At 35.6% G+C, this 19,978-nt stretch overlaps 2 protein-coding genes across 8 annotated transcripts in view; one reads left to right on the top strand and one right to left on the bottom strand.

The window, feature by feature from the left end:
* LOC105200182 overlaps positions 1 to 2,022 on the bottom strand; it is a 112,490-nt gene extending 110,468 nt beyond the window's left edge. Inside the window, exon 1 of the mRNA XM_026138081.2 lies at positions 1,622 to 2,022. The gene's annotated coding sequence lies outside the window, so the exon portion shown is untranslated. The remainder of the gene's footprint in view (positions 1 to 1,621) is intronic.
* Positions 1 to 19,355, top strand: part of LOC105206064 (synaptotagmin-1) — a 46,122-nt gene extending 26,767 nt beyond the window's left edge. For 5 of the 7 annotated variants that reach the window (XM_011175599.3, XM_011175596.3, XM_039456987.1 and 2 more), the window contains 3 exons: positions 268 to 388; positions 12,612 to 12,784; positions 16,775 to 16,972. In XM_011175599.3, the coding sequence (XP_011173901.1) occupies positions 268 to 388; positions 12,612 to 12,784; positions 16,775 to 16,972 (492 nt within the window). Of the gene's footprint in view, positions 1 to 267; positions 389 to 12,611; positions 12,785 to 16,762 lie in introns of all 7 variants that reach the window. The other 2 variants (XM_039456985.1, XM_039456988.1) reach the window with 2 other exon arrangements.
* The last annotated feature ends 623 nt before the right edge of the window (positions 19,356 to 19,978 follow it).

Genomic DNA, 19,978 nt, shown 5'->3' with positions numbered 1-19,978 from the left:
TAAATGGTTATCTCCTCGTTAGACAAAGAGTGATAGTCTGGTCTCACTCGAAAAATAATCTGCAGTATTGATATCGAGAAAGTTCTCCCGTTACTTTAGCATCCTTTTAACAATTACTGTATCTTCAACATTTTGATACTAGAATTTTTATTTCGAAATGATCTTAGAAGTCTACCACGGGTGTTACGCAAAGTCTAGGATACATTTTACATATATGTATACATATACATATATATATATATACATATATATAATTGTACTTTCTAGGAGTTTGGCAATATTTTGTTAGCTCTAAGCTATCTACCTACTGCAGAAAGACTGACTATTAACATTATGAAGCTGCGCGATATCAAATTTATACCATCTGTACTGAGTTTAAATAAATTTAGTAAGTATTATTTAAACATACGTGCTAATTATTTAAATCGAAAAGGACAAATCAAATTAGGTAAGCTCAAAGTGGAATTTCTATAATTCGATTCCAAATTATTCAAAAATTTTGAATCTAAAAGGTTCGAAAATATGAATCATATCTCAACACATTTGTCCAAAATCAAAGCATAAATCATTTTAAGGTAATCAATCCCAAAAGATATTATTTAAGAATGTCTTCCCTGTCGCAAATTTCCATAGGTAACCCATATAGGATACCGTAATGGTCCCATGTAAGAATGTGAAGATATCATATAGGGCAAGAATGGTGAATGTGGAATCAATACAGGACAATATGGATTCTGCATCGGTATGGGATGGGTATAAGATGAGTATAAGATGGATATGGAATAAGTATAAGACGGGTATGGGATGGGTATGGGACGAGTATGGTAAATATAGAATAAAATGAGTGCGGAGTGGATACATTATAAGATGGAATGAGTGATTTGAATACGGATATGTATCTTAGACCGTTATATACCTACAGTACGCGGTATAACGAGGATCACATAATATGGTTGGTAACAAATCGGATAAAAAGTGAAGTTTTTTAATTTTCATACTAATATACAAAATAACTAGATATATATTTTTTTTATTTAAAATATTTTTTTTATAACGTACCGACAATCAAATTTTCAAAAAAAAAAAGAAATAATCAAATTTTAAAAGTAATGACTTTAAATTATATGTATATGGTTCTAGAATTAGCAAGCACCTTTTATAAGTAAATTCTTCAAAATATTCTAACAAGAAACGTTCACGAACCCGGAAATTCAGAAATTTCTGAAATTTCTTGTACACATAAAGAGTTCATCCATAACACAAAAATATTTTTTGTTTGTGCCTGTTTTCAGTTTTAGAGGGTAAAACACTTTTGAAAGAAATCAGTTTTTTTTTCAAGCGATTATCGTCGAAACTATAAGAAATAGAAAAAAATGTTCTAAATAAAAGTTGAATGGCTTGAAGAGTACTTTACAAAAATAATGAAAAAAAAACAAAACTATTTTTATTATTTTTTATATTTTCCCCACCATTTGACATTTGTTTTTTAAAATTTTTAAATATTTTAATGACAGAATTAAAGCTTATTTTTATACGAATCCAATCATATAATAAAGTGTCTTTCCGATGTACCATCTTGAAAAATAATAACAAACTCCTTATATGAGCACGCTATACGTACCTGTTCGTACGCTTGATTTTTCCGCGCTGGAACGGATTCGTCCATCCGGTATCGCTAATCGCATATTACATGAAAAAGCATTGAAGGTTGTAACGAAAGATTGCACCCCCGAATATGCATCATTCCCAGCCACTATCAGTCGGGAGAGAAGCTGCCGGGCTATAACCGGGAGCGCCTCAGTGCGCACTAATTTTCCCAGTAAAAATCGAGATATTAGTCTCTTATTATTAGAACTGTCACGGCAACCATAATAATCAAGGGGTACTACACCACCTACACCACTACGCACATCACTAGTGCTTGCATATGGCTGACTAATGTATGTCAGCGCCAGTGCGTCAAAAATGTGAAAAAGAGAATTCCTGAGGGTCGACGATGACGTCTCTGAATCTTAACTCTTATATGAAATGTACTTTGCATTGCGATATCTCTGCACGTAAAGCACGGAGAAAAAAATAAGAACACTTTTATATATGCAATTTTCCTTAAGCTATCGATTGAGACGACTTTGAACTTGATTGGTTCAGCCGTTGTTGAGAGCTGATAATCTCGTTATGCTTGAACTCGCTGACCCGCGTAAAAGAGGCTCGGTCTCTCTCTCGTTTCGTTCGTTCAGAGAGATTCAGAGATAAGAAAAGAAAAGAAAAAGAAACAAGCGCAACGGCGCCTCTTGATAATACAATGAATATTAAAATAAGAGTTTATTTTAATAATAATAATAAAAATAATAAAATAATAAGTTTTTTAAATTTGACTGCTAAAATCAGTCCAATATTTTTGGCGATGTCAAAGTGTGTAACGTAATATTTCTGACATTTAAAAACGAGTTCTGAATATAAAAATTATTATTTTTGTAAAATATTGTTTATTTAATTTTGACTGTACAGTTTGTGTCAGGTATGCCTGGGGTCCGATTCTAGGATCCACGTTTTGTTTTTACGTTCATGACTATTATAAGTGGATGCTGCGTCAGCAATCATGAGTGTATCGTAGTGTTAGTAAATTATGTTTTACTGTCGGTAAATTATGTTTAGCGACAGCCGGCCGAGGTAACCTCAGTTTTGATCGGTGAAATCTCAGAAATATTCCTTAATTAAAAGGAAGCGGATCGAAGCCTTTGATAATTATCGTCACAAACACTCCGTTGTTGACTATCCTTACATTTATTAAAGAATACGGTAATGTCTTGCACCAAGTTTTATTATTACCTGTAATCGTCAGAAAAACAACTCACAAAGTGTATTTTCTTATTGCCAAATAATAGCACTTTTTATTTTCAAAACTACAACTTATCTGATATATCAAAGGCTTCGATCCGTTTTTTTTTTTTTTTTCAATTAAGCTTTGGAATATTTCTGAGATTTCACCGATCAAAACTGAAGTTACATCGGCCGGCTGTCAAAACATAATTTACTAACACTATGATACATTCATGATTGCTGACGCAGCATCCGCTTATAATAGTCATGAACGTAAAAACAACTAAGAACAAAACGTGGACCCTAGAATCGGACCCCAAGCATACCTGGCACGAACTGTACAACAGTTGATTGCAATGGTCAACGTATTTTATTGACGAATGTTAGACAACCCGAAAATTCAATAAACTTAAAAATATTGTGTGTAAGTAGAATAGTTCACAAAATTATTTTTTGTTTGTACCAAATGCAACTTTAGGGAATAAAATCACTTTTTGAAAAAATGTACATTTTTTTCAGCAAAATAACTAACGATAACACGTACATACAGAAAAATGTTTAAACGGAAGTTTGTATCAAGTTTTTTTTTCTACACAACAGCGTATAGAGAAGAATGAATATATTCACGCTGTTCAAGTTACCCCTGTCATCGATCCTTAAATTTGAATTTTTATTCTTTATAAATTTATGAAAAATCTCCATACTTCTTTTCACACTTTTCATAATCATTTTTGTGATATCTTTTATAAATGAAAGAAAAATCAAATTGTATGTAACTATACAGGATATACCAGTAGAATCCGGAAAAATCCATTGTGTGAGTTCATATTCAGAATCATTTATTTTAATAAAAAATAACAATTGTATGAAAAATATTTTTATATCTGGATTAGGGCATTCCTGAAAAACAATTTTATTCTATACCGGGTGTCCCAGACCACCCGTCCCACCCGATTTTTTCGTAAACGCGACATTTTAAAGAAAAATGTTTCAGACAAAAGTTGTAGGGTTTTAAAAGATCTATTTACTGATTTTATCAGTTTGACCTTGGATGGCGTCGCCAAGGTCAGATCAAAATAACATTAACTTTTTTAAATAGGACACCTCATTTTTGGTTCCAGAATCTAATAGTTGGTGTCAAGACCTTTCCAAAACACTATAAGAAAGTTTATTTTTGTTGAGTACTTTCCGAGTTGTGAGGCTTGAAAGTTACGGTGTACTGTAACCTTCAAGCGTCATAACTCGGAAAGTCCTTAACCAAAATAAACTTATTTATAGTGTTTTGGAAAGCTCTCGAAATCGACTACAAGAAAATGCAATGAAAAATATAAGCAGAGGACACCGACTTCGCCCATGGTATCACGTCGAATAATGCTTTCTCTCTCGACCCAGCGTCGAGCGAGGAGGATGCACTATCGTAAAGCCCCCCACCACTTTCCGCCCGCACCCCGATCGTCGCCGCGCAGCCTAGACACACGTACGAGCGCGGCTCCGCGTGTGTGCGGCAGCCGAGCGCTAGCGTCGAGAGACACCATTTCTGCCGGTGCGTGTACCTATAGTCCTACGCGTAGAGTTTTGAAGATACCTAATTACCGAGATCTCTAACATTCGGTACAGCTCTATGATGCCGTTTATTCTTGATTTATTAATATTAATCTTCATTTAATGTTGATTATTGTAGCAATAAAGTAATTTTCACGAAAAAGCACCCTTACATACCACTCCTAAAAGTCATTGCTTAGAATTCATAATATTACGCAACTCGTCACCAATTCACGTTTTCTAATAAGCAACCCGGTCGTAAGCGTAATTTGTAGTTATGCCTTACCCGAACGAAGAAGCTGCGTTAATGATGTCAGTTTTGGGTAGAGCTGGAAGTTTTCGAACAGCTGAAATAATGTGGCGAAATGAATATCCCGATCATACACCACATTCGCGCAAAGTTTTCAGTCGCTTACAACGTCGAATAATTGTAAAAGGTATTGTTCAGCCGGATCATAATAAGGGAAGGCAAATTCATCGATCAGTTCGTTCAGTAAGAGCACCTGATGTAATTGCATCTGCCTTTGTAACCCCGAATGATTCTTTAAAGCGACGAGCAAGAGATAGTGGAATAAGTCGAAGCACGATCAGTCGAATTTTTCGTGAAAATTCATTCCATCCATATCGAATGTCACTTCACCAGGCCATGACATTGAACGATCATAGACAAAGACTGATATTCTGTAATTGGATTACTCAACAATTACCTAATTTCCATAGAAGTATTTTATTTTCTGATGAGTGCACCTTTAAAAGTGACGGCGAAATAAACACACATAATTTTCGTTATTGGGCACAAGAGAATCCACATTGGTATCGAGAAATGGATCATCAACGTATCTGAAAAGTCAATGTTTGGTGCGGAATTGTTGATACGCATATCGTGGGACCATTTTTCTTTCAAGAGAATTTAAACCGTTTTTTATACGCCGATTTACTCGAAAACGAACTTCCACGTTTACTTGAAGATATTCCACTCCAATTACGTCTAAATATGTGGTTTCAACAGGATGGATGTTCCGCCCACACGTCTGTCATTGCTCGTCATCAACTGAACCGCATATTTCGCGGCCGATGGATAGGTAAACATGGTCCACATAATTGGCCACCACGATCACCGGACCTTACAATTTTAGATTATTATTTGTGGGGACGAATAAAAGACCTTGTATACCGCGAACGACCTACGACTGCAGAAGATATGAAAAACAGAATTCGACAAGTCATTCAGTCTCTAGATACTGACGAAATTCGTCGGGCGACGGATGATTTCCAAAGTAGGGTAACAGCCTGTATAAATGCATGTGGTGGACATTTTGAACATCGAGACTGAACAACATGCGTATGCACAAAGGTGACGGCAAGGGGAACCACCTTATGAAAGCACCCCGACAAAGGTGACGGCGAGGGGAACCACCTTAAAAAAGCACCCCGACAAAGGTGACGGCAAGGGGAACCATCTTATGAAAGCACCCCGACAAAGGTGACGGCAAGGGGAACCACCTTATGAAAGCACCCCGACAAAGGTGACGGCGAGGGGAACCACCTTAAAAAAGCACCCCGATAAGGTGTAAGTACGATCTTGTTACCTACACGTGGTACACCTTAGGTAACGCTAATACCTACAGGCGGCACCGATTATTTCGTTTTTACATTTTAAAAATGTTACTTTGACTTATACCTTTATGCCCAAGATCAATCTCAAGGTCGAATTCAAGATCATCATCAGGTTGATCCCTCGAAATCATGCAAATTTTGTCTGAGCCATTTTTTTGTACAAGCACATCCCTACGTTTTAAAAGGGTGGGACGGGTGGTCTGAAACAGGTATATTTTTCATTGCATTTTCTTGTAGTCGATTTCGAGAGCTTTCCAAAACACTATAAATAAGTTTATTTTGGTTAAGGACTTTCCGAGTTATGACGCTTGAAGGTAACAGTACACTGTAACTTTCAAGCCTCACAACTCGGAAAGTACTCAACAAAAATAAACTTTCTTATAGTGTTTTGGAAAGGTCTTGACACCAGCTATTAGATTCTGCAACCAAAAATGAGGTGTCCTATTTAAAAAAGTTAATGTTATTTTGATCTGACCTTGGCGACGCCATCCAAGGTCAAACTGATAAAATCAGTAAATAGATCTTTTAAAACCCTACAACTTTTGTCTGAAACATTTTTCTTTAAAATGTCGCGTTTACGAAAAAATCGGGTGGGACGGGTGGTCTGGGACACCCGGTATAGCTCTCTCTACTTCAATGATCGCTTCAATTTTGAGCCGGCAGCGCGTGCATGCCTTTGTCAAAAATTTCTTCATACACGCGAGCGATGCCTCAATAGCGGCTTTCAGCGATGCAACGTTAGGATGTCAAGTCTTGTTGGAGTGTCCCTCAAACACACAGCACACGAAATAATTCAGCGGATAAAATCCAAGCTGTTAACAGGCCAAAATGCCTTACTTCGACACATTTTCACGTTTTCGAAGAGCCGATTCTGCACTAAGTGGCCGTCTAAGAACCTTCTTCGGATTCTTTGGAAGCTATATAGCGATGAATAATGTAAATTATCGATTTTGGTTAATCAGAGAACTTTATTATTCCGGACACGGTACGTCTCGCGCGAAGATTTTCAACAAGCACGGCTCTCCAGTTATATTCTGGACACTGCATAATCAGCTCGGCCATGACAAAGTTATGTTTTTGTTTCCAATGGATGAGGTTTACTTGACTGCTATCTAGTTGTCGGCTCACAAGTTATTATATGGTGAAAATTTTAATTTGAAAATTGACCGGATTCTACTAATACACCCTGTATATATTTTATTGTTAAAAAATAGAGTTTCTTTTTTTTTAACGTGCGGTTTGCATGGTGTAGTACAATTGCATTGAAGTAATGTATAGTACATTGCTATTGTTATGCTTCACATACGTCAATGATTTATTTTAATTGGTTTAATCTTTTATGTCGTCGTCAGTATACACATAATATTGTCGTGCTTAAACAATGAAAGCTATGTGAAATGTATTGTATATTAATAATAATTAAATATCTGTTTGAAATCATTTGAATAATGAAGTTGTTAAACAGAGTTTTAATATTCGATGAATTATACTATTTTTTCTTTGTTGCGGGATGGCACAATTAATATTTTTAAATTAGTATAATTAATTCCAAAGCTGAGAATGTTGCGGAGCCGCAACGATTATTTGTACCTTCATGCTGTAAATTCTTAGCTTTCGAATTATGTCAAAATTTTTCGACAAAATAAGCACGAAGAGTTGCTTCCCGCTCGCACGTGATCGAACACGACGTGTCGCCGCCGGCCAATTAGCACTCGTCCCACGATCCTATTCGTGGGTTTCAACGGTGAAACAAGGCACGAGTTGTTCCCTTCGAAACTGCGGACGGTTTCGCGTGAAACTTTCGAAAACGTCGCAAGGTGTATAGTATCCCGCGAGCTGCGGGAAGTCGCCTTTTCGCATTAGGTTATCGAGGAATACAGATCGTGGAAACAGAACAGCATTTCAAAGTATATATCTCAGTGTTAATAAAAATTATATTTTTTTTGCAAATGCAACAGCGCATTTTTATTTTAATTTTATCGGCGTTTCCATCCCGCCGCGTTGCGTTTGTGCTATTTCGCGTTGCAGCACAGTGCCTTAAACTTTTTTTCATTTATAAAAGATCTCACAAAAAATGATTATGAAAAGTGTGAAAAAAGGTATGGAGATTTTCATATAAATTTACGGAAAATAAAAATTCAATTTTAAGAGTCGGTGACAGGATAACTTAAGTAATATTTTTATGTGAATATTTTTATTTTTATCTACACGCAGTTGCCTAGAGCAAAAAAAACCGAGATGCAACTTCCGTTTATACATTTTTTTACACGTGTCACTATTCTCGATAGTTATTTCGTCGAAAAAAATGTACATTTTCTTCAAAAAGTGATTTCATTCCTTAAGCTGCAATTTGGTACGAGCAAAAAATAGTTTTGTGAACTATTCTATTTGCGCACAATATTTTTAAATTTACTGAATTTTTGGGTTGCCTAACATACATCAATAAAATATATTGACCATTGTAATCAGCTGTTTTACAGTCAAAATTAAATAAACGATATTTTGCAAAAATAATAATTTCTCTATTCATAAATTGGTTTTAATTGTCAGAAGTATTACTTACATACTTTGACATCGCCAAAAATAATTGACTGATTTTAGCAGTTGAATTCAAAAACTCGTTATTATTTTATTATTTTAATTATTATTATAAAAAAAACTCTTATTTTAATATTTATATTGATTTATTTATACTATACTGATTTACAATTATACTGGCTTACCTTTAATATTCTTTCGCATAATACGCGATTAGAGATACGTATAGGACGAATCCGTTTCAGCGCGGAAAGATCGAGCGCACGAACAGGTACGTATAGCGTGCTCGTATAAGGAATTCGTTATTATTTTTCAAGAATGGTACATCGGAGACACTTTATTATATATGGTTGGATTCGTATAAAGTAAGCTTTAATTCTGTCATTAAAATATTTAAAAATTAAAAAGAAACAAATGTAAAGTAGTGGGGAAAGTATAAAAAATAATAAAAAAATTTTTTTAAATTATTTTTGTAAAGTATTTTAAGCCATTCAACTTTTATTCAGAACATTTTTTTCTATTTCTTATAATTTCGACGATAATTGCTTGGAAAGAAAAAAACCGATGTTTTTCAAAAAGGTGTTTTACTCCTTAAAACTGAAAACGGCACGAACAAAAAATAATTTTATGTTGTGGGTGAACTTTTTTATGTACAAAAAATTTCATAATTTTCTGAATTTCTGGGTTGGTGAGTGTTGTCAGAACAGTTTATTTTACAGATAATATTAGGTTGTAAATATGAAGGTATATGATATTTCTGTGCTTTTATAAATTTATTAAGTTTCTTGAGGCTTTTGTAAGTAACGGATATCAAAATCTTTTCTGAATAAATTTATGAAACATTAGGGATGTACGGAATAATAAAAAAATCGTTTGTTCAATACTTAATTTAGTTGAAATCGAGATGTTTGCTTTCTTCCAAAGGAGTTTTAAAATAACTTTCTTGGGTCTCTGTTTGATTATTGAAACAATTAAATTTAAATTTATTAGTTATTAAGATTTCAATAATAAATTCAAAATTTTTCTGATGAAATTTTAAATTAATAGTCTTATAACCCTATCAATGAGTCCTATTATTATGCCTATTTTTTGTTTGAGTGGGTAACATAAGTGAATTAAGGTATCTGTCAGATGCAGTTGGCTTGCTATACCAATTTATAATAATGTAGTTACCAGATTTATTGTATTATTCTTTATTGTATCCCATTTCTAATTCTTTGAGGGCCGAATCTAATGGTATAGTTATGAATAGTGAGATTACATAAAAAGAAAGCATAGTCTAATGGAATCTCAATTTTCGTGGCCTCACCTATCAATCTTAACTGTTATGAATTTCTTTAGTGACGCCAGAAGAGGTGCCTGATATAATTTTACGTATAAAGACTGCTAGATCATGTAACGGACTATTAATTGAAGAGACGATAATGCGTAAGGGAATATCCGGTTTATGTAGTTTAGGTAAACCATATGCAAATGGCATATGTATTGCGTTGGAATTAATTAAATATTTATGAGTCGAGGTTGTGATTAAGTTACGATGCTTCCATCTCTTTAACATAGTTTTTAAATTCATCAATAGTTTGTTAATAAGGTTACGTGTTAAAATAGAGTATGTCTTTTCATCTGCTAAATTAGCTTCCATTTTATGAACATATTTATCCTTATTCATGCAAACCACCGTATTATTCTTGTTGTACTCACAAGGGGAGGACCAGGTGAGAGACCCTGGGATTTTGATCCCAATTTTTTTAGTTATTCTGGAGGCGAAAAAAAGTTTACGCCTCCCGGCGTTTCATCGAATAGGCCTTAGTTTTGAAATAATAAATTTGTGAAAATTGGCCATACCGCGGCACGCCATATGAGCCTTCCCGGTAACTGTTCTCGCAATCAGTGCAGTCGGCTCTGTGTGTTAGGTGCTTGCTTCACAATCGTAAGATCCGGGTTCGCTCTCGGATGTATACAATTTTTTTTTCTTTTTTTTTTTAAATGTATTTATTTATCTTGATGATATTAATATAGTATTCAAATTTCTAAAATAGAAAATTTAATTTAATATCATTTTCTAAACTTCAATTTAAATTTAATTTGAAGGGAATTTGAATTCAAGTAATAATATTTGAAATAATGAATAGGTAATAATAATAATAATATATAATTTATTTGAAATGGATAACATATAAAGGCAACGTATCTAAATTTTTAAATTGTTTAATTTAAAATTTAATTGGAAATAATATTAACAGTATTTTAAAATTCTAGTTTTTAAAATAATTAATCGTAAAAGAAGAATAATAAACAAACTGATTGTAAATGTAAATGTAAATATTTTTATTACAAAAGTTAATTATTTAAGTATTAGATTATTACAAAATTAAATTATTTCGATGGGGAACAATTACTTGGATGATAAACATCATAAAAAAGTGAAAGAATTTCGGCTTTATAACCGACTACATACCTGCAAGGCGATTAAAAACCTCTCATTTATTTACAATTTTATATCCGCTTCTTTTACCAGTGTTAAATTTAAACAATTTGATAATTTAGATACGTTGCCTTTATATGTTATCCATTTCTAATAACTTATATATTATTATTATTATTATCTATTTATTATTTCAAATATTATTACTTGAATTCAAATTCCCTTCAAATTAAATTTAAATTGAAGTTTAGAAAATGATATTAAATTAAATTTTCTATTTTAGAAATTTGCATACTATATTAATATCATCAAGATAAATACATTTATTAAAAAAAAAAAGAAAAAAAAATATTGCACACATCCGGGAGCGAACCCGGATCTTACGATTGTGAAGTAAACACCTAACGCACGGAGCCGACTGCACTGGTTGCAAGAACAGTTACCGGGAAGGCTCATATGGTGCGCCGCGGTATGGCCAATTTTCACAAATTTATTATTTCGAAACTAAGGCCTATTCGATAAAACGCCGGAAGACGTAAACTTTTTCATCGTCTCCAGAATAACTAAAAAAATTGGGATCAAAATCCCAGGGTCTCTCACCTGGTCCTTCCCTTGTCAGTACAACCACGTTAACAACGCGCATAGCAACAGGAAATTAAGGTTCCTATTGCTATGTATATGCGCAGCGGATTCAAATTCTGCATACGCAAAAGAATTGAAAGACGCTGATGGTCTTTCGGTCTTTCGGCCTGAAATACTATCGCGCTACGCTAGCTACTGCTGAGTCGCTTTTCGGTACTCGCATTTCGGCTAACTGTGGGAGCTGATTTTGCAGGAACACGATTGGTCGAACAGTAACAAATTTGTGGATAAATAAAGCAAATCGGAAAGCGACGGAGAGTCTAACAAACAGCTGTCCGGTGTGTTACTCGCCGTGCGTGACTTACACGTCGAGCCTGTAATACAATCCGGAGATAAGCGCTGACCTATATATACCGGGCCGTGCGGAAAAGCAAGTGTACTAGTGACGCATATAGTCACACAACAAGTGTAACGAGGACAAAACTGAAGAAATATACATTTATATTAACGTTGGGAACTCAAAAGTATCTACTCTCTAATCCATCAACGCAGCCCTTTCTCGAGTTCTAACTCCTTAGGCGCTGTAACGATCCGAAATGCCTATCGACGTGCCTGGATCACCACCGGGCAAAACACTCTTTTCCGCACGCGTGAAAATAATAGAGGATTATTTTTTATAAAAGTTTTTGTATTCACGAGAGAAGATAATGATTTCATTGCTGTTATTTCTGTTATTTTTACATTCACTTGTCGATTTTTTGTATTGAAGAAATAATTGTTTTTCTGATCTCAGTTTGGTGAATGCTGCTAAATTTTGCGATATTATTCTTCACGTGTTTATAAATTCAATAGTGCTGCTAAGTTTGTTAGTAGGAGGGAGACTAAAGTTTTCACCTAACTGTAGTAAACATTTAACATCATTACTATGTATATATAAACACCTTGTGCTGACTCTTATTGGTCAAACTTTGTCAAACTTTGTCTTGAATTTCTACGATAATTTGTATACAGAATCTTTAAAATTTTCCAATTGTTTTATTAATATTAACATTACATAAAAGTGTTTTTAAACTTGTGTCTATTGCAGATCCGTATGTTAGAGTATTAATGTTAAATGGAAAGACGGGCAAGAAGATGAAGAAGAAAAAAACTAAATTCTTGCGTGCCATCGCACAACCGGAATTTAATGAGATTTTGACGTTTGATTTGGCAGTCACCCAACTCGATACTGTTCAATTTCTAGTGGTGCTTTGTAGCAAGGTAAATTGAAAGACAAAGTTATTAAAAAAAAAAAATCAATAAAACACACGGGCAAAAAAAATTATTCTGTTGTTTCTATGCTTTATCTTTGCAAAAGCGATTTGAAAAAACATAAAAAAAATATCAAAAAAGTTGGAAATCATATTAGCACAAAAATCAATGAGAAACTGCAGACAAAATTGTAGAGAAAATAAAAACAAATTTGCAGGCAATACTGTAGAGAAATTAGAACAAACATTTTTATTTATTTATTTTTTCTGTAAAATCTATTTATAGAGAAATTAAAAAAACTAAAGACAAAACTACAAAGAAACACAAACAAAATTTTTGAAAAATTTGCAATATTGTTATGAAATTTCTCAGCATTTTCTCTGCAAGAATTATCTGCAAAAAAATTGAGAAGAAAGTAATGGAATATCTTTAGTGCAATCACAGAATAAATGCAGAGAAAAAAAAAGAATCTGCAGAAATATTTGAAAAAGAAGTCATTTTGTAAAACCAATTTGCAGAAAAACGTAAGAAAAACTGAAGACAGTGAAATAGTGTTGAAAGTATAAATAAATTTGTAACAACCCGTGTTTCTTGATTAGATATCGCGCACGGACGTAGCTCGTCGGGAATTCCAGGGCACGATCCGGGTTAAGAGAGAATTAGACTTGTGGTTTGACGTGTAAGATATACTATATACAGTTTTTATTACGTAAAGCACACGGACGAAATACAAATGTCTTAACACTACTATTTACAAAAGTCGTGAGAGCGTCACCACTGATATGTCGTCGGCCGTATCGCTCGGGGGTGACGGTTATATCGGTAGCGAATGTTGCGAATACCGGTGTATACCGGCTTCGGTGTGCGGATCGTCGTCGGCGCGGTTGCTGTTATTCGCACGACAGGTGTATGTTTACGTCGCCGGCGTTCTTCTTTGGCGCGCCGGGCGGTCCCGTGTTTATCGGCCTTGCGAGGTCGCGTGCACGGCTTTCGCGGTCGTCGGAACGGTAGCGGAGCGCGGGGCGGCGCTCGGCTGAGCGTCCCTTTAAATCCGCTGGTTGTATAGCGCGTGATTTCTCGCAGGCAGGATGCGACGGCTAGTCGTCGAGTACGCTCGACGGAGGCAAAGACGCTTTACCCCGTTTTTCTGTAGCCGTCGCGGTAGGATCAGATTAGTCCGAGGAAAGCCGGTCGGGCAAGTACGCTTGCCAGAGCCCAAGACGCTTGAGCCCAGCTTCGGCGAGAAGAGACGGGTGTGAGAGCGGTAGCCGTCGAGAACGCTCGACAGAGGCCAAGACATTTGACCCCAGGACTACCTCGGGAGACTTCTTCGGAGACTAGTTGGCGGAGTAGCGGTCCGAACAGTCGGCGGAGAAGAAGCGCAGCATCTCGCTGCTCCGGCGCTTTTATACCCGAATCTCGAGACGTCGGGAACGCTCGGTGGCGGTTCGGTTCGCGTCGGTGCTAGCGTCCCCGCCGCTCGAGATCGGTTGCGTGGCGAGCGGACGGAGGCGAGCGAGCACGTCGTTAGCGCGTGCCGGTTTGGGCCGGTGCGCATGCGCGGCGATATACCGCGACGCGCGGATGCCTCGCTACTCGCATTGGCGTGTTTGAAGTCGTTTATCGACGCATAGCGCCTTGTTCTAACGCTCGGCGGATGTTCGGCCGGCGTTTGGCGGACGATGACCGGTCCATTGGGGGGAGGTTGCGCGGAGGCGGTTTGTTACAAATTACAGAGAAATTGCGAAAAAAACATAAAAACGTTTTAAAAATATAAAACACATCTTCACTGCAATTTTTTGTTTTTGCTCTGTTTTTGCTTGCAGAAAAACTAATCAAAAACTGAAAACAATTGACAGAGAAAGTATAGAAATATTGCAGATAAAATAAGGAGAAATACCGAACAAATTGTTAAAAAACAAGAAACATTAGAGCAATTCTTGGTAGTGCCGCTAAGTGAATATAGGAGTTTTCAAGTAAAAAAATCACTAAATAAAATAAAAAACGCAACAATATGATTTTTTATTCTTATTTTAATAAAAGTACCTTTTTAAAGTATATCCCAAAATTGGACATTAGATTGCAAGAAAATAAGACAATTTTAACAGTTTTATTAAAATTATCAATTTAAAATTTATATTTTTATAACTATTTTTATACCAAAATTATATTGAAACTTCACTGAATTTTTCTGCTGATTTTTCTGCAATTTTATACTTTTTCATAATTTCTGCGCAAATAGCTCATTTTTAGAATAAGCAGCGGAGATGTGTGCTGAGAAATTTGCAAAGAAATAGCAGAGAAATATTTTCGATTGGCTAACTTTACAATATAGTTAAAAAGATTGAAAATATGTTTAAATTAATTGCCTTCATGAACATATTAAAAACAATTTATACAGTATATTAAAATATTTTTGCCCCTCTCATTCATCTTTCTCTGTTTTGTTTACTGTAATTTACTTTTATTTGTCATTTTTATAATTCATTAAATTTTAAATTTAACAATTAATTTAATATTCTATGAATAATTATAATATAAAAACTTTGTGAAGAGGAGAATAGAGCTTTTGTAAAGAGGACAATTTCACGTTTTGCTATTAATAATAATTTTTACTATTTATAATTATTTTCAATAATTATCATAAAAATCGTATTCAAACTAATTCAATTTTATTTTTAAATTAAAAATATTAAAATGCTAAATAACTGCTAAATGCAATATTTCCCTTCACACAGTTTTAAATGACAAATGATCTTGATGTTGATCTTGAAAATCTATTCTAAATAATAATCATTTACCTATTTCTATGGTCACTTTATATTAATTAGAGGCCGTGGACAAAGAACCAAGCTAAATCTCTTTGAGTCAATTACCTCAAAAAATGTATTGAAACATTTATTGCACAGACAAATGAGAATGATAATTTACATTACATGTAATATTATTTACATATAAATATCAGTTCCAAATAAACCTCTTTAACTTATTATTATTATTATTATTATTATTGTTATTGCCGTTGCAATTGCTGTTACTGTTGCTATTGTTATAGTTGTTGTTGTTGTTATTATTATTATTATTATTATATTATTATTATTATCATAATAAGAAAGCCTTCTTTGGTCGCAGCTAGATCTTAGTGCCTATATTTATTCGTGTGATTTTATATACTTCTTCAAATTCAACCAAATGTGCGCCAAATTTTCTTCGGTCATAACATAGCATATCGAATAAGAATTAGTAATATCACGATTTTTATTTAATTAATTAATTGAATATAATAATTGATGCTGATTTGCATATGTATACCCATTTCTCCCTGAAAAAACTCATTGCGAAAAATAACACCCCACCCAGGATTCGAACCTGGCACCTCCGGAATCTCCGGCCCCGGCGTCTTACCACCTCGACCACTGGGGCACAGTGATATTTCTCGCAATATTTAGGGGGGAATGGATATATAGATGCAAATCAGCATCAATTATTATATTAAATTAATTAATTTAATAAAAATCGTGATATTACTAATTTTTATTCGACATGCTGTGTTACTACCGAAAAAAATTCGGCGCACATTCTGGTTGAATTCGAAGAAGTGTATAAAATTACACGAATGAATATAGGCACCAAGATTTAGCTGCGACCAAAGAAGGCTTTCTTATTATCATTGTGTTGTTACATTATCGGTCCAAAAACATATCTGTATTATATTATTATTATTATTATTATCATTATTATCATTATTATCATTATTATATTAAAAATGTAACAAACTTTTGTTCCAACTTAATATTTATAAAAATTGTTTTGTTAAGAATTGTTTTAAATAACAAACAACGGCAACAAGCCATTAACTTTTTAAAAAATCAAGGTCAACATGAAGGTCAATAGGTCATTTAGAAAAGGCTGTAAATAAAAAATTTCCCAAATAAATTAATTTTAGCCCTTTTTGAAAATGTAAATAAAATTTTTTATGAAATTTAGCAATGATTTTAGGTTTTTCCAGAAGGATTATCTATTGCCGATGCAAGTGACAGTGAGGATTCTGTTAGTTCGTTTAAAAAACCTGCCGATATTTTTATTGGTAAAGTAGCTCTTGGAAAAAGTGTAAGAGGTTCGACGGAGAGACTGCATTGGTTTTCAGTGCTTCAAAATCCAAGGAAACTTGTCACCGTTTGGCATACTCTAAAATAATAAATACCATTGTTATGTTATATGTACAGGGTGTTGCAGATACATTTAGGACGTACAACTGGTTGCATACGGCAGACTGCTAGGGACAGTTGTAATGAAATTTAATTATTTAATTTTTAATTTGAATTGTTGAAGGAATAATTGTAGGAATTTTATGTTTAATTTAAGTAAATATAAAAAGATTAGTAGCTTATTTGTCTGTAGTTCATATGAATATAATATTGTGTTTTAATAACTATGTATAAATTAAGTATTTTAGGTAGATATATTATGATGATTTCTCATGGATTATGTTTTTCAGGATCATTTTATATAGTAAATTTATTTTATAGACGGAGTGGGAGTCTTTTGTTAATTTTTAATAAGGGAATAATAAGAAAAATATCTTTTGTAATAATTTGGTGATTTTTATTGTGTGTGGCTAATTTTTCTTTTCCTTCCTCATTAAATTTTTTTAGAGAGTTAATAATTTTAATGATTATTTTACATGACAAATTTTATTACGCCTAATCAATTGTGTGTCCTAAATGTTTCTGCAACACCCTGTACATGTTATGAAAAAAATAATTGTATTGTTTACCAGCAACTTTTATAAACTAATGCAATTGCAAAGACATGCAGTCTCATATTTATTTTAGAATATAATACCATTAATAGACGTATAAAACGACGAAAAACTATTTTGTAAAATAATAAACTTTACTTAAGCGGATGCTAAATCGCAAGTTACTGACATTTACAGCATCTAAATATCTTCAAATTGTCGTTACAGAATCACAAAAACTTTGTATAGAATTAAAATACGCGTAAAAAGAAGAGGTGCTTAGATAAATTTTACAAGAAAATCAAACAAAAATTAATGAATTATTAAAAATTTTTGTATAGCCGTCACCTGAGATTAACTGTACCTTAATACACAAGTTGTGTAGCTCGTACGTACAAAATGAGAGTAGAGAACCCTTCAGAAGACACGCACGAACGACATTGATCGTGAAATTACGACTAAACGCCTAACAAAGAGATATCCTAATGTGTTTTTACCGCATGTATATTTTGCTCAGCGAACTGAACTGTCACAAACAGAGCAGTAATGGTGTCCAATAATAGTTGATAGGTCTTTTCGCAGATGGCAATATAATCAAAGAACAAAGACAGATCTATGCGTTGGATAAAGAGCGATAGTCTGATTTCGCTCAAAAAATAATCTGCAATTACCGACGTTGAGGAAGTTCTTCTGTTTAGCATCCTCTTAAATCATCGTTCTGAATTAATAAAGAAAAATATATTAAAATATGAAATAAGAATTGGCATTTTTCAATCCAAGAGGATGGTTAATAATTTTGTAAAACCTAAGTGGTAATCTTCAACTTTCTACGAGACCCAAGTATACTATTTTTGTGTTCTTAGTAAAAATCTTCCTATTCTAACTTAACTTGAATGTATTTAATTTAAAAAAAATATTTTCAATAAAATATAACATTTACTTTGTGACGATGCACCCCTTGTAACAAGCATCGCCCCGGCGAACATCAGCCGGAAAGGCCGCCGGGCTATAACCGGGGATACCTCGGGTGCCCATTTTTAATACTCAAACACAGAAATACCGCCTGGCGGCAAACACCGCCAGAAGAGACGCGCCGAGCCATCGCACGCGCTGAGTCGGTGCGCACGCGCACTCGGAAGATACGCAGTTTTCCGTACTTCGACGACCCCGCTGTCAAGCGCCGAAAAGTATCGGAGGCGAGCGGAGTCGGTATAAATAGGGCCAACACGCCGAGAAACGGCGACTCCGTCACCAGCCAGCACTTCGATAACGATCCGCTGCGCCTGTGACATACCGCTCCCGAAGTCGGAACAACGGTCGAAGAGTGGCTTGGCCGTGGCGAGAGAATACTCCGCCTCCGATACTGATCCTTTTGAGCCTACAGTCGTCCGAAAGCTGAGACCCGCTCAGAACATAGAGTCTTGGTTAGCGAGCCAGTCCCCGGAGGCTACCCTCTTCACCTCGCGACACTCACCAAAAACCGCGACCGCCGTGTTCGGGGTCCCGGGTCAAGACTACTTGACAGGGTGCCGCGCGTCCAGCTCCACCTGCGACGATCCGGTCGCGGACGCCGTATCGCGCGGAAATTCGACCCGCCCGTGATAACCGCGACTCGACGGCTAGCCCGCGGACCGTACCGTAAGACCACGCCTACCGCGTCACGAAACTCGCTACACGCCGGTCATAGACCGCGCCTGCACGAGACCGTGCCTGTATGTAGAAATACCACTGTACAAATCTAGCGTCTCAGCGCGCCTATCTCTGTATATACATATATTATTGTGTACATATTGTCCGTCTCGTAAGTTAGCCAAAATACATGTTGATACACTCAAACCAGATCTTGCGTATAGTAATTTCAACCGCACCGCCGGCCTTCCTTTCTCTCGCGTCGAACCATTTTCGCGGTCTAGCGCCGGAAACTCGACGAGCTGATCCGTGCGCGGAAAGTCAGTAAATTACATAGCGCCCGAACAGGGACAAGACCGGAAGAAGGGAAGGGCCGCCGGCTTAAAAAGCTGGATCTACGATCTACGTAAGACGTTCTCCTCGAGGAGATGGAAACGCTAGGTCTAGACACAGAGAGAACCCTTGATACCTTGCGGTAATGCATAAGCCACTACGTAGACGAGAATCCGGACCTGTTCCGCGCGACCGCGTTTAGGTCTTGTGCCCTGGCGGAGTGGTTCACATTGGTCTGGAGAAGGCGATGGGAGGCCATTACAGATCCATATCCATCGCCTCCTCCAGGCTACTACATTCCAAATTTCCTTGGGGGGCGGAGCTAGGCCCCGTCACCACTTCCGTTCCTTTTTTCCATCTGCCTTACTCACGGCCACCTTTTTGGCCGGGTGGGGGGGGGTACATGCGGGTCCGCCAAAGCGGTGCCTCGCCGGTCTGCCCAAGTCAGTGCAGACGGGACACCTAAGGGCCTCCTCGCAGCGACTCGCCACGTGTCCAGG

This window comes from Solenopsis invicta, chromosome 14 (assembly GCF_016802725.1).
Source record: "Solenopsis invicta isolate M01_SB chromosome 14, UNIL_Sinv_3.0, whole genome shotgun sequence".
NCBI classification, from domain to species: domain Eukaryota; kingdom Metazoa; phylum Arthropoda; class Insecta; order Hymenoptera; family Formicidae; genus Solenopsis; species Solenopsis invicta.
This window is presented reverse-complemented; position numbering and strand designations above follow the sequence as displayed.